Source organism: Amblyraja radiata, chromosome 10 (assembly GCF_010909765.2).
Source record: "Amblyraja radiata isolate CabotCenter1 chromosome 10, sAmbRad1.1.pri, whole genome shotgun sequence".
Taxonomy (NCBI): domain Eukaryota; kingdom Metazoa; phylum Chordata; class Chondrichthyes; order Rajiformes; family Rajidae; genus Amblyraja; species Amblyraja radiata.
Window position 1 is genome coordinate 23,166,758 of NC_045965.1, and position 14,316 is coordinate 23,181,073.

Consider the following 14,316-nt stretch of genomic DNA (forward strand, 5'->3'; position numbering starts at 1 on the left):
ATTATTGAAAATGTCCATTAAAATCTGGGTTCAGACAACTCCATGTTATTGCGCATGACGTTATGGACAAGAGACTTGCACCTATTTTGTGAAGCCACTGGTTTGTGCTATAGAAAATAATCTGTGTGTGCCCACTGTTCCCACAAAACACTAACCCCTAAATATTCTTGTGAAATAAAAATTGAATTTTACTCAGGTAACAATTGGTCAAAGCCATTGTTATATGGATTTTTGGAAGAAAGTTACAAATACAATTTGCCATGAATTACACCCCAGTTCTTTGCATTATTGGTTTTAAACTCACAATTATCAACATAAAGCATCTGACAACTTTATTATATTTCAAGGCTACAAAAATCGGAGCAAGCAAACGTAAATCTTCTGCCAAATTTACTTAAGTGTTGATGTAAAATCTTGTTTGATTATGTCGTGGAATAGAAATCCTGAAAAAATTAACCCTTCTAAAGCTCGATGAACCATTATAGATGAATATAGATATTTTAAAATTGAACATAGTGCGATAGCATCATATGAAGCAATTAAATGCGATTAGCCACATTTACGAGATGTGCAAGTTCAGATCTACAGCAGATAAAGGACACTCATGGAGAAATGAGTGACAGCTTTTTGATTTCGACAAATGAGAATGATGTAATGCATGAGCAACAAAGCAAAAGGCAATTTTAGATAAAGCATGCACGCTGTGGTTTGGTTCAAATTGAGTTTGTTGTTCATCTTTGTTTTGTTCTCCATTACATTTCTTTCACCCTGAAGCCAATAACTTTGTAAAAACTAAAATGGAAAAGGGGGCCATTTAGCCCATCACCCTAATCTGCAAATGCTTTACCACTTTCTGTCTAAGCATCAAAAGCAACCTATTGAAGCATTTCCTATTCCAGCTTTAAATTTGAATACGGAGGTGGGCATTGAACATGATGATTTTTCAGGCACCTCTTTGTAGCTAGTTATTATCTTTTCAAGTAAATAGTGATAGGCGAGATTTCTCTATGACAAGAACTCTAGGTGATGCTGGTATAGACATAGAACATAATATCGAACAGTACAGCACAGGGCCAGACACTTTGGCCTACGATGTCAGTGTCAACCAAGAAACCAGTTTCAACTAACCCCATGTGCCTGCACATGATCCATATCCCTGCATGTGTACATGTTTGTTTAAATGTCCGTTAAACATCATAACTGTGTCTGCGGCCACGCTACACGTTACAAGCGGCTGCACGTTACAAGCACTGACCACTTTCTATGTAAAATCCTTGCCTTGCACATTAACTTTAAACGTCCCTCCTCTCAACTTAAAGCTATGCCCTTTAGTGTTTGACATTCCGAACCTGTTATCTACCCCATCGATGCTTCCCATAATTTTACATACTTCTATCAGGTCTCCCTTCAGCCTCCAAAGCTCCTGAGAAAACACGTTTGTTCTACCTCTTCTTATAGCGATTAATCTCTAATCAAGGCACTATCTTGGTGCACCCTCTCCAAAGGCTTTGCATCCTTCTTGCAATGGGGCAATCAGAACGGCACACTATATTCCTGATGCGTCCAACCTACGTGTTATACAGCGGCAACATGACTTCCTAACTCTGAGAACATAGGGCAGCACACAAAACTCAATACATGATGATAAATTAAACTAATCTCTTCTGCCTGAACATGATCTATATCCCTGATTTACCTGCATAAAAGCCACTTCGATACCATTAGTGTATCTGCTTCCACCACCATGCCAGGCAGTGAGTTTTAAATGTCTACCACTCGATGTTACAAAAAATCTTGCCCTGCATATTTCTTTTAAACTTTCTTCATCTCATCTCAAAGCTATGCCCTTTGGTATTTGACATTTCCAACTTGGGATAAAAAATGATTATTCTTACAATCAATGCCCCGAGGCACGGAAATCGCTATCAAAACATGGGGGACCGGGGACACACAATTTCTTGGCGGCCGCGCGCACATGCGCACACTCAGAGACACACGAGAGGCTTCAGCCATGGGCCCTGTGAACGGTAATTACTGGAACGACGGCCCAGGTTTACGGCCAGCACAGGGAAGCAGCGCTAGCTCCGGACTGGTGTCCCGTTAGTCCAGGCTGGGCTGTAGGTTATCCTCCAAGATAGGCAGAGTTGAGCGGGGCACCAGTCCGGAGCCGTGGAGCTAACACTGCTTCTCCGCGCTGGCTGTACGCCTGGGCCGTCGTTCCCGCAAGTCCAGGCAGGGCTGTAGGTTAACCTGGCGGGACAGGCAGAGTTGAGCTGGATTTAGTGCTTCTTCTCTGCGCTGGCTGTGGACCTGGAGGCACCGCTCCCGTCTGATTCCCGACATCTCTGGCCACACCCGGGCGTGGGGAGGGGGCACTCGGATGGGACGGGTATGGTCCAGTGGCGTTTCGGCAGCGATTGCGGCGCCGGAGACCCGAGGTCTATCCTGGCTGAGGATGAGGCGCAGGTCTGTGTCCCGGGCTGCCAAGAGTGTTTTTCGCTTGTGACCTATGACCTGGGCATGCAATTCTGCTCCATGATCTTTGCTCCATGGACGTCTCCCTCCTCCAATCACCGTGCTCTATCCTCAGTCCCACCTCCCTACTTCCGCCTCTTACTGACACCTCCCTCCTGCAATCTTTGCGCTGAAGCATCATATCCCGCCTTGCCTACTGATTGACGTCTCTCTCGTCCAATCGGCGCCCTCGATCATCAGTCCCACCCCCACTATCTCACGGAAAGTGGAGATTTCACCGCGTTTTACAATCCGCATTACAAAAAAATGGGGAGGGGGGGGGTGTCCCCTGGCCCCCCGGGATTTCCGCTCCTGAATGCCCCAACCAATGATGGAAAACATACCATAGGCCTCATTTAAAATCCAATCTACTTGTATTGCCACTTTCAGGGAGCTATGGGCTTACACCACAAGATCCCTCTGAACATCAATGTTCCTAAGTGTCCTGCCATTTATTGTATGTAAATTTAGCATTAATTTTCTAACCCACCTTAAGTATAGAAAAGCACCAAAGAACTGAAAGCTGATAAATGTAACACAATTATACCTAATTAAAGGAATGCATGGACATACCAAGAAACCTCCTCGGTGTGTGGAAAATGTTATAGATAGATAGATAGATAGATATGCCTTTATTGTCATTCAGACCGAAGTCTGAACGAAATTGCAGCAGTCATACATATAATACAATAAAAACAACAATAAACACATATTAACATCCACCACAGTGAGTCCACCCAGCATCTTCTCACTGTGATGGAGGCAAAAGTCTTAGGTCTGCAGTCTCTTCCCTCCTCTTCTCCCTCTGCGCTGAGGCGATACCCCCCGGGCGATGTTATAAATCGAGGCCCGGGGTGGTCGAAGCTGCCGCCCACCAGTCCTGCAGACGCAGCCGCTGGCCCGTGGCCGAACCCCGGACTCAGGCCACCACCGCCAGAACACCGTCCCAGCCACCCTCACGTGAGTATCGTGCCGTCTTCAGCCTCGGGCTGGGCCGCCCCCGACATGGGTGTCGCTTCTTCCCCGGGCCGGGCTGCCCCGACTTGGGCGTCGCTTCTCCCTCCGGCCGGGCCGCCCCGACTTGGGCGTCGCTTCTCCCTCGGGCCGGGCCGCCTCGACATGGGCGCCGAACCTCCCTCGGGCTGCGAGCGCCGCACCTCCCCGAGCTCGGCCGCTCCGACGGGAGCCTCGTTCCACCCTTGGGCTGGCCGCCCTCACGAGAGCGCCACAGCCTTTCACGGGAGCACTGTTCCAGCCCTGAGCCGGACCACCCTCACGGGAGCGAGCTCAGGGCGAGTCCTGACGGGCTCTGCCTCCGGAGCCTCGAGGTCATCAGCTCCATTAGGCCTCAGCGCAGACAGAGACAGAGAAGGGGAATACGACAAAAAAGTCGCATTCCCCCGCAGGGAGAGACTGCAAACCCCGTTTCAACCCCCCACCCCTCCAAAACACAAACTAAAAACCAAAAACTAGACTAACCAAAACAAAATAAACAACACAAAAAACACAAACAAACGGGACTGCCGGTGAGCCGCTGCAGCCAGGGCCGCGTCGCCACTCCACCAAACATTAATTGGTGAAAAAATGTAAAAGGCACGTGCAGAAGTTTGTGTTAATAAAATAGTTAGCATTATTTATTCATGTCAAATCATGTTTGACTAACGATTGCATTTTTGATGAAATAATAGCGAAATTTGACTAAAGGAAAGCAGTAGTTGTTGGCTCTGTGGATTTTCAAAGGCGTTTGATAAATTTTCACACAAAAGGCTGGCGAGCTAAATTGAGCCCTTGAAATGAAAGCACAGATAGGAAATTGGCTTACAGCAGAAAGGAGATAATAATGGTAAACTACAGATTTTTCAGACAGAAGGATGGTAGGCAGTGATGTTCCCCACTATCAATGTTGAGGCGCAGTTTTATTTTAATCTATATTCATGATTTAGAAATGAATATGTAAAGTTAACATTTCTAAATGTTTTAATTTAAATTTAAATAAACAGGTCAGTAAGATGGCATATCTTGGCTGAAGGGGGAGACAAAGGCTTGGTAAAATTGAATACATAAAACTATGAAGGGATACGTTGGTGAGAAAGGAAAGACAATGCAGAATAAATGACAGAGCTCTAAATGAGACATGCTGCAGGTTAGGCAATGGAAAGAAACAAAGAACTGAAAAAAGTATGATTTTGCAGAGATTAACAAGCTTGCAATGTACAGTAGCTCCAATAGCAGGATATTCCTATTAGCTAGTGCCTTCTGGCGTATTATGATACATTTATGCAACCCCCCCTTATTCTGATCTCAGGGGATAAACCATGAAAGAAACCTATACACATCCCATCTGCCTTCAGGCACCAAATTAAAGGCTTTTCATCACATTGAAAGTAGATTTAACAGTGGGAGGTTGCCGAATGAGGGGGGGGAAAGGTAGCGAATTTGAAATGGAGTCTCTTTACATTGCAGAGAAAGATGTCTAAGTATAATTTCAGTAATCGTTTTCCTGTGAAACATTTTGATCCAATCACAATCATTTTGATTACAATCACAAATTACATTTTTAAATCAATGTCTTCAGTTTACAGTTTCAAGCTATTCATCAATATAGTGGATGGTGGAAATAATTTCTTAGCAGCTTACCTTTGTGTGTACTGTACAGAGCAGCAAAGGTCACTACGAAGAATGTTGTAGAATACTTTCCGGCATTGACCAGATGAGGGAACGCTCGCTTGGTGTCTCGGTAGCGCCGAAGGCACTGGATGAAGCGCAGCCATGCAGGCAGACATTGGATGATGGCTCTTACTCCATAGGAGTAGCTGTTGCATGTATTAACACCTGGAATAAGCAGAAGGGAATGAGAGTGATTTTTTTTCACCAATTATTGTAAATGAGATTTGACAAACTACAATAGTTTGTCAAAGGACCGTTTGCAAATCATCCAGTTTCACCAGGATACCAATAAAACACAATATATACCCAGGTTAAACAAGACATTTAAAATCCTCAAAGGCAAGCTCCTTCACCATAATGATTACAACTGCTTAACCAAATTATAATGTTATCCCTAACCAGTCTGAAGAAGATGCTGTTTAAGAAGGAACTGCAGATGCTGGAAAATCGAAGGTACACAAAAATGCTGGAGAAACTCAGCGGGTGCAGCAGCATCTATGGAGCGAAGGAAATAGGCCTATTGAGTTTCTCCAGCATTTTTGTGTACCCAGAGATGCTGCCTGTCCCGCTGAGTTACTCCAGCTTTTTGTGTCTATCTTAACCAAATTATAACAATTGAAAGTAGACAAAAGTGCTGGAGAAACTCAGCGGGTGCAGCAGCATCTATGGAGCTATAACAATTGAAATAAGTCTGAAAGTCAGGTATGGACAATGGGTTTATTTGGTTCTTCAAAAACAGCATTGAAATAATACAGTTACTTCATCTGGAGAAGGACCACGTTTTTTGCATCAGGTATGCAGGTTTTCTTGTGATAAATATTCACTCATGACAGTTGAAGGCAGCACTTGGTATAAAGCCCACATATTTTTATCCAGCATTACCTTTACTGAGGCATTGGACGATTCTAACCATGTCGCCCTTCAATGATTCCCTAAAACTGATGCCAATAAAGTTTAAAGTAGTAACAATAGATTTTTAACCGCAAGCACTTGACTCATAAACAGAAGCAAAAATGAGGGAGATTCCCTTCAACATTCTTTTCCTAGCACAAAGGATAGTCTGAATACTGCAGAAGGCAGATAAATAGTAACCCCCTACCCTAACTGAGAGATTGACAGAGGTAGAACGCCATAACTACTTTAAGATGCTGTTTCACCCAGGGAAATTTTCACAATCACAGCCCTATAGCACCTTAACCAAGTTCTCTCTCTGAGCTCAGGCTTATTGGATGTCACAACAGTAATACTTCCCCACCATCAGGAAGAAGGTATAGTCTGAAAACCGTGATCATCTGGTTCAAGAATAACTTGTCCCCAGTAACCATCAGGCTACCACTACAAAACACTAACTAAACTATGAACGATCTCTGGTTGCATGAAGAACCTTGGAATATTTTGCACTCATATTGGGGTTATTAATTTATTGATTTTTTTAAATTTATATGTTATCTTTTAGAATTGCGTGTACATGCCTGTTATGCTGCTGCAAATAAGAATTTCCTTGTTCCATCGTCAGTACATATAACAATTAAACAGTCTTGACTACAACTATAAGGTTCTTGAACTGATGTACAACCATAATCCTACCTTGGCAACAGGTAACGATGGACGACATTTTGCATTACCTGGGACCTGTTTTCTAATTGTGTTGTGCACTGATATCTTGATTTTTTCAGTCTTTTCTTTTTACCGTCTCTCAGAATGTATACATATACTTTATGTTCTTGTGTGCTCTCCGAGTCTCCGTGCCTGTGTTGCGGTTGCACCATTTCCACTGTACCCGTACCTCACCTTATTGTGCATGTGATAAGAAACTCAACGACTTGAGATATTTTATACCAGGACCTGGAGAAGGCCGAGGATGAACACGTCGATGTGGGAATAGGAAATGGAATTGAAATGGCATGCAATTGGAAGCTTGGAATATTCATTGCTGATGTGTTATGTTGAAAAACACATGCCTCTGCAACTTTTTTCAGCACAAAAATAGCTGAAAAACATATAGCAGCACCCCCTCCAATCTTTTTTGTTCCCCTCTTAATCCTGTTTCCATCTACTTACTCGATACACATTCGAACTACGTCACACACATTTCACCCACTGGCTCCCACACACCCACCCCTATCTCCCTCCCTCATATGGTTCTGCCAGTCACCTCCCCCATAATGGCTCACATTAACAACTTCTTTACTTATTAGATTCCAGCAATGGCAGCCTACGTGTTCCTGTTTATCACCTTCCAGCAGCCATCCCCACTTTCACCCTCTGTTAATTGGCTCGATATGTCTGTAATCGCTCACCCCTCCTCTATCCCCCCAATTGCTTCTCCCTTTTGTCTCATCATTTCTCAATTGATCAATATTTTCTTTTAAACTAAGGCAATCTTTTTCACTGCCCAGTACAGCATCAATGTTGGTGTTATCTACAAACGTCCTTATCATGTAACCTACATTCAAATCATTTATATAGGTTTTCTCCAGGTTACAAATGCCTGACCTATGGCAGCCTGTACATATGTACAAGCACTTTGGAGACAGGCAGGATGGCTGGGGATGATAATGCCAGCTGCTGTGGGTTGCAGGCATCTTCTGCCAAGTGGGAATGGAACATTTCCCCAAATACTCTCTCCCCCCCTCCCACAGGGATTTACTGTCCGATAAACACTGATGCATTAGTTCCAATCCCTGTGGCACATCATTGGTCACAAGTTTTCAATCTGAACAACAACCCTCCATTATGACCTTCTGACTCCTACCATTCTTTTATCCAATTGACTAATTCACTGTACATCTCATGTGATCTAACTTTCCGGACAAGCCTACCAAGTGGGACCTTGTCATCAGCCATGCAATAATCCATGTACACAACACATACTACTGTGCCCTCATTAACCTGCTTTGTCACCTCTTCAAAATAGTCAATCAACTTTGTGAGATACAATTTCCCATGCACAAAGCTTTAACTATTCCTTATCCATGGCCTTCCAAATGCAAATAAATTCTGTGCACATGTTGCCTTTGCCCGTCTTAGGTTTTAAGATGTAGATAGTATAGGCAGAAATTTGTCTAACGTAGAGTCCTACGTGGTTAACGTCTGTAGTAGATTACCTGAAGATTTAATGAGGGCATCTTCTGTGCTCCAATCCAGTTCAAAGCTGTAAAAGCAGATCATGTACTCCAGATCCATCAGGATTGTGGCCAGGCTGTTCAACTGGTCAGCCAGCCAGAAATCAGCAAACTCTACTTTGTGGAATGGAGCTGTGAAGACTCTGAACTGTGGATAAAAGAGAACACATTACACTCACCAGCAATTGTTTAAAACTGCAGCTTTCATCTTGCCTTGCCTTGCCCTGCCCTCCCACACCTCTTCCCCCACCCCACAACCTCCTGGTCTTCACGTATGTTAAATAAGACTCAATTAATCATTTAATCAAAACAAGCAAGGACAAGCAATTAAGTAGAGGAGATTAATAAATTAGCCTCAGTAAGAGGTGAGATACTCTCCTCCAAAATTAAGGGAAATCACTTTCTGACAATATCTGGACAATAAAAGATTATTTCATCACTCATCAATTTTCATACAAGTTAGCAAACGGCAAGTTTTTATTTCTTAAATTGCAAATCCTCAACCACCATCCTTACACAACAGGTAATTTTTAGCTCATTGTTTTATTTAAAGGTACAGCGATTCACTGGATGTGCTCACTTAGCTATTAATGGGTCGAAGAACGCAGCTTCTTAAATGTTTATTTCCGGCTATTATAGGTGGTTTGTGATTCAGCTGAAAAATGAACCATTGACACTACAAAATGTTTCAGAATTCTAAAAATACGCTACTTAACATTTCCCACAAAATGTACAGTATACTGGCTTAATTAACCAAAATTATGCCATTCCACACTTCCTAGACGAGATGTCTCTCTACAGCTGTATCCAGAGCAGGGTTTGACTGTGCACTCCAAGGGAACACAGTTGTTTTCCACAGAGTCAACAGAGACCTGGGTGTGCTTGTTCATCAGTCACTGAAAGTAAGCATGCAGGTACAGCAGGCAGTGAAGAAAGCTAATGGCATGTTGGCCTTCATTGTGAGAGGATTTAAGTTTAGGAGCAAGGAGGTCCAACTGCAGTTGTACAGGGAGGGCCCTGGTAAGATGGCACATGGAGTATTGAGTGAAATTTTGGTCTTCTAATTTGAGGAAGGACATTATTGCTATTGAGGGAGTACAGCATAGGTCCACCCGGTTAATTCCCGGGATGGCGAGACTGACATATGATGAAAGAATGGGTCGACTGGGCTTGTAGTCACTGGAATTTAGAAGGATGAGAGGGTATCTTATAGAAACATATACAATTCTTAGAGGATTGGACAGGGTAGATGCAGGAAAAATGTTCCCAAAGTTGGGGGAGTCCAGAATCAGGGGCCACAGTTTAAAAATAAGGGGCCGGCCATTTAGGACTGAGATGAGGAAAAACCTTTTCACCCAGAGAGTTGTGAATCTGTGTAATTCTCTGCCACAGAGGGCAGTGGAGGCCAATTCACTGGATGTTTTCAAGAGTTAGATTTAGCTCTTAGGGCTAAAGGAATCAAGGGATAGGGGGGAAAAAGCCGGAATGGGGCACTGATTTTGGATGATCAGCCATGATCTTATTTAATAGCAGTGCTGGATCATTTAAATTTACATTTAACATTTGCAAACTGTGCTTCTGTTGTACACCAACTAATAAAGGTCAACTTTGCAACCCTGGAAAGTCTCTGAAAATGTGGAATTGGTAAAGAATAGACTGGGGTCAGCTACGATTACTGCCATTCACTGTCAAGACGCTCCAGTGAGCAATAGCCTTCTGGGGTTGGAACAAGATAATAAAAATGAATCCCAGTGATCTGTCAATGCTTCACAGAGGAGCTGACAAAAACTGGGAAAGAAAGAAAAGCAATAAAAATGACAGCTCTTCAGTAATTCCATTCAACAACTGTCCATTTCAGTGAAAAAACAGCACTATTTGAACACATTGTTCCTCTATGTGATTCATCACTGGCTAAATGCAGCAGTGAGTTTCATCAGCTTTTGTACGAGTTGTGCTGTTTTAGCAAGATATAGTGCATTAAATTCATGCAATTACTGTTCCAACAATTATCTGCAAATGTGCACTGTGACACTACTTCAACTTTTGTTCTCAACCAGATGCCACAGTGGCTCTTTGGAAAACCAATTACAAAAAGTAATTACTCAGTTGGTTTTGTATCACTTCAGTATATCTCTTTTCCCCAAAGCACCTGCAAGAATGTTCCTTTCTAAATGTTTTACAGATTATTGACACTTCCAGTTATTACTCAAAATGTGCAGGCCCACAATCGTTGGCCGGGAGCAATGCAATATCTCAAGTTTACACACCCTTCTATGGTCAGGATTAATATTGGACATGCCAATCATACCAGAGTGTTTCCAGAAATTAAAGATTAATTGCCAGTACATTGCTTTGAGCAAATGAAAGGATGAAACCTCAAAGCCGCTTCATTAAAAAAAATGTAGTTGGTTCTTAAAATAGTTATAAATAAATAAAAGGGAGAAAGAATGGCTGTTTGACTAAGATAGTCACATCAAGAATAACCTCCAGGAACAATCAGGCAAGCTTATTTAAAGGAGGCAAAGATTATTTAAAGCTTGGTTAGAACTGTGATGCTTGAAAGAGGTGCAAGATTATTAATTAATTGAACAATGGACGAAAACCCACTGCTTTAATGAGCTAGCAATAGATAAGTAAATAGAGTGACTGAAGGATAAATTGACAGAGAGACAGGATAACAGGGCAGACATATGGATGTAGGATTATAACTCAGAGGGAATGAACATCAACATCACAACCTAGTGTAAGCCATCAGGCACAATTATTATACCACTACTGGGACAGACAATTAATGTCAGCCACACAGGCAATTGCTATAAGTGGTATCATTTATCTTTCCAACACATAATCCTCCGAAATTTCCACCACCTCCACCGGGATCCCACCACTGACCCCGACAGTCCTTTCAGGTTAGGCAGAGGTTCACTTGAACCTCCTCCAACCTCATCTACTGTATCCATTGTTCAAGATGTGGACTCTTATACATTGGCGAGACCAAACCCAGATTGGGCGATCGATTCGCAGAACACCTTCACTCAGCCTGCCTGAACCAACCTGATCTCCCGGTTGCTGGACACTTTAATTCTCCTTCCCATTCCTACAAAAACCTTTCTGTCCTCGGTCTCCTCCATTGTCAGAGTGATGCTAAATGCAAATTGGAGGAACAGCATCTCATATTTCGCCTGGGCAGCTTGCAGGCCAGTGGTATGAATATTGATTTCTCTCACTTCAGGTAGCCCCAGCATTCCCTCTCTCTATCCCTTCTCCACCCAAGTCACACTAGCTTCTCATTTTCACCCGACAAGCTAATAATGGCCTATTTCCTTTATCATCATTACTTTTTTGCATATCTTTCATTCATTGTTCTTTATCTCTCCACATCACCATCTATATCTCTCATTTCCCTTATCTCTAACCAGTTTGAAGAAGTGTCTCGACCCGAAACATTACGCATTCCTTCTCTCCAGAGATGCTGCCTGTCCTGCTGAGTTACTCCAGCTTTTTGTATCTATTTGTTGTATAAGCTGTCTTTATATTTATCTTTAAATCTTGATTGCAAGTGTCGTATACTTAATTAATAATGGACAGTATCACAACTGAATCTTGGCTTCTTTTAAGCATACGTGTTTGGTTAATAAATTGAAATCCTGGCTGATTCTTCTCAAGACTGAGCAACAACAACTCCGACCCCTGACGCATGTGGCAAGGCATCCAGGCCATCACGGACTACAGACCCTCCAACACCACCCCCACATCCAGCGACGCCTCCTTCCTTGAGGAGCTTAATCACTTCTATGGCCGCTTCGACAGGGACAATCTAGAGACAGCCATCAAGGCTGTGCTACCTGCCGATCACCAACCCCTCACACTCACCCCCTACGACGTATACGTGGCACTGAGTAGGACTAATGCACGTAAAGCTGCTGGCCCTGACGGCATCCCCGGGCGCGTGCTCAGGGCCTGTGCTGCGCAGCTGACAGACGTCTGGACTGACATCTTCAACCTGTCACTTGCCCAAGCAGTTGTCCCCACGTGCCTTAAAACCACCTCCATCGTGCCAGTGCCAAAACACTCCACTGCGGCAAGCCTCAACGACTTCCGCCCAGTTGCACTTACCCCCATCATCACCAAGTACTTCGAGAGGCTGGTCCTGGCACACCTCAAAAGCTGCCTACCCCCCACACTGGATCCCTATCAGTTTGCCTACCGCAAGAACAGGAGTACCGAGGATGCCTTCTCAACGGCACTTCACTCCGCCCTCTCCCACCTCGACAACAGAGACACTTACGTAAGAATGCTGTTCATCGATTACAGCTCAGCATTCAACACCATTATACCATCAAAACTGATCACCAAACTCGGTAACCTGGGCATCGACCCCTCCCTCTGCAACTGGATACTGGACTTTCTAACCAACAGACCCCAGTCTGTTAGGTTAGACAAGCACACCTCTTCAACCCTCACCCTGAACACCGGCGTTCCACAGGGCTGTGTGTTGAACCCCCTCCTCTACTCCCTCTTCACCTATGACTGCACACCTGTACATGGTACTAACACCATCATCAAGTATGCAGATGATACAACGGTGATTGGCCTCATCAGCAACAACGATGAGTCGGCCTACAGGGAGGAGGTCCAGCACTTAGCAGCATGGTGCGCTGCCAACAACCTGGCCCTTAACTCCAAGAAGACCAAGGAGCTCATTGTAGACTTCAGGAAGTCCAGGGGCGGCACGCACACCCCCATCCACATTAACGGGACGGAGGTGGAACGTGTTTCTAGCTTCAGGTTCCTGGGAGTCAACATCTCCGATTACCTCTCTTGGACCCACAATACCTCAACTCTGATCAAGAAGGCTCACCAGCGTCTCTTCTTCCTGAGGAGACTGAAGAAGGTCCACCTGTCTCCTCAGATCCTGGTGAACTTCTACCGCTGCACCATCGAGAGCATCCTTACCAACTGCATCACAGTATGGTATGGCAACTGCTCTGTCTCCGACCGGAAGGCATTGCAGAGGGTGGTGAAAATTGCCCAACGCATCACCTCGCTCCCCTCCATTGAGTCTGTCCAAAGCAAGCGTTGTCTGCGGAGGGCGCTCAGCATCGCCAAGGACTGCTCTCACCCCAACCATGGACTGTTTACCCTCCTACCATCCGGGAGGCGCTACAGGTCTCTCCGTTGCCGAACCAGCAGGCCCAGGAACAGCTTCTTCCCGGCGGCTGTCACTCTACTCAACAACGTACCTCGGTGACTGCCAATCACCCCCCCCCCCCCCTTATTATTATTTATTCAAATCATTTGCTATGTCGCTCTTCCAGGGAGATGCTAAATGCATTTCGTTGTCTCTGTACTGTACACTGACAATGACAATTAAAATTGAATCTGAATCTGAATCTAATAACAGTTGTAGCTCAGAACTGCATATGATGAGGATCAATGTATCACAACCGTACATATTCAGAGTCGAAATGCTTCGTATAATAACAGGTGATATATTTTAAGACTAACTCATATCCATTTGCATCACGGAATTTACTGTACACATGAAAATTAATACTTTATCCGCTGAAGTTTATGTTTTACTAAACACATATGCAAAATAATTGCTGGATCCATCTGTTTCAAAAGACGATTGTCAGATAAGTACTGCAAAGTTCTTCACGGTAATCCATTTGACTCATCTACGCTAAATATAATTATTTTAGGACATAGATTCTATTTTCCAGAAGAATGGTGAAATGAGGTTTGAACATTGGCTGTGTGAAAATGGGCAAAGGAGTGACAGTGCTAAAGATGGGCATAAAGGAGAGGGTTATATTGGAGAACAAAGGGATGGAATGAGGAGGACAATAGCAAAAGGAGAGCATAGATAATTTGGCACACATAGGTACAGTGACAAATAACAAGATTAAAACAGTGAAGGTAGGGGAGAGGCATGGGGTAGGGGTACAGCATGGGGTAGGGGAGAGGCAGTGTGGAGCAGAAGAGGTGAGACACTTAGGGATTGGGC

The 14,316-nt window shown here is 44.0% G+C and overlaps 1 protein-coding gene across 1 annotated transcript in view; it reads right to left on the reverse strand.

The window, feature by feature from the left end:
* Positions 1-14,316, reverse strand: part of xpr1 (xenotropic and polytropic retrovirus receptor 1) — a 208,125-nt gene that overhangs the window by 46,682 nt on the left and 147,127 nt on the right. Inside the window, exons 10-11 of the mRNA XM_033028353.1 lie at positions 8,289-8,454; positions 5,152-5,346 (exon numbers count right to left, since the gene is read on the reverse strand). Coding sequence (XP_032884244.1) covers positions 5,152-5,346; positions 8,289-8,454 — 361 coding nt within the window. The remainder of the gene's footprint in view (positions 1-5,151; positions 5,347-8,288; positions 8,455-14,316) is intronic.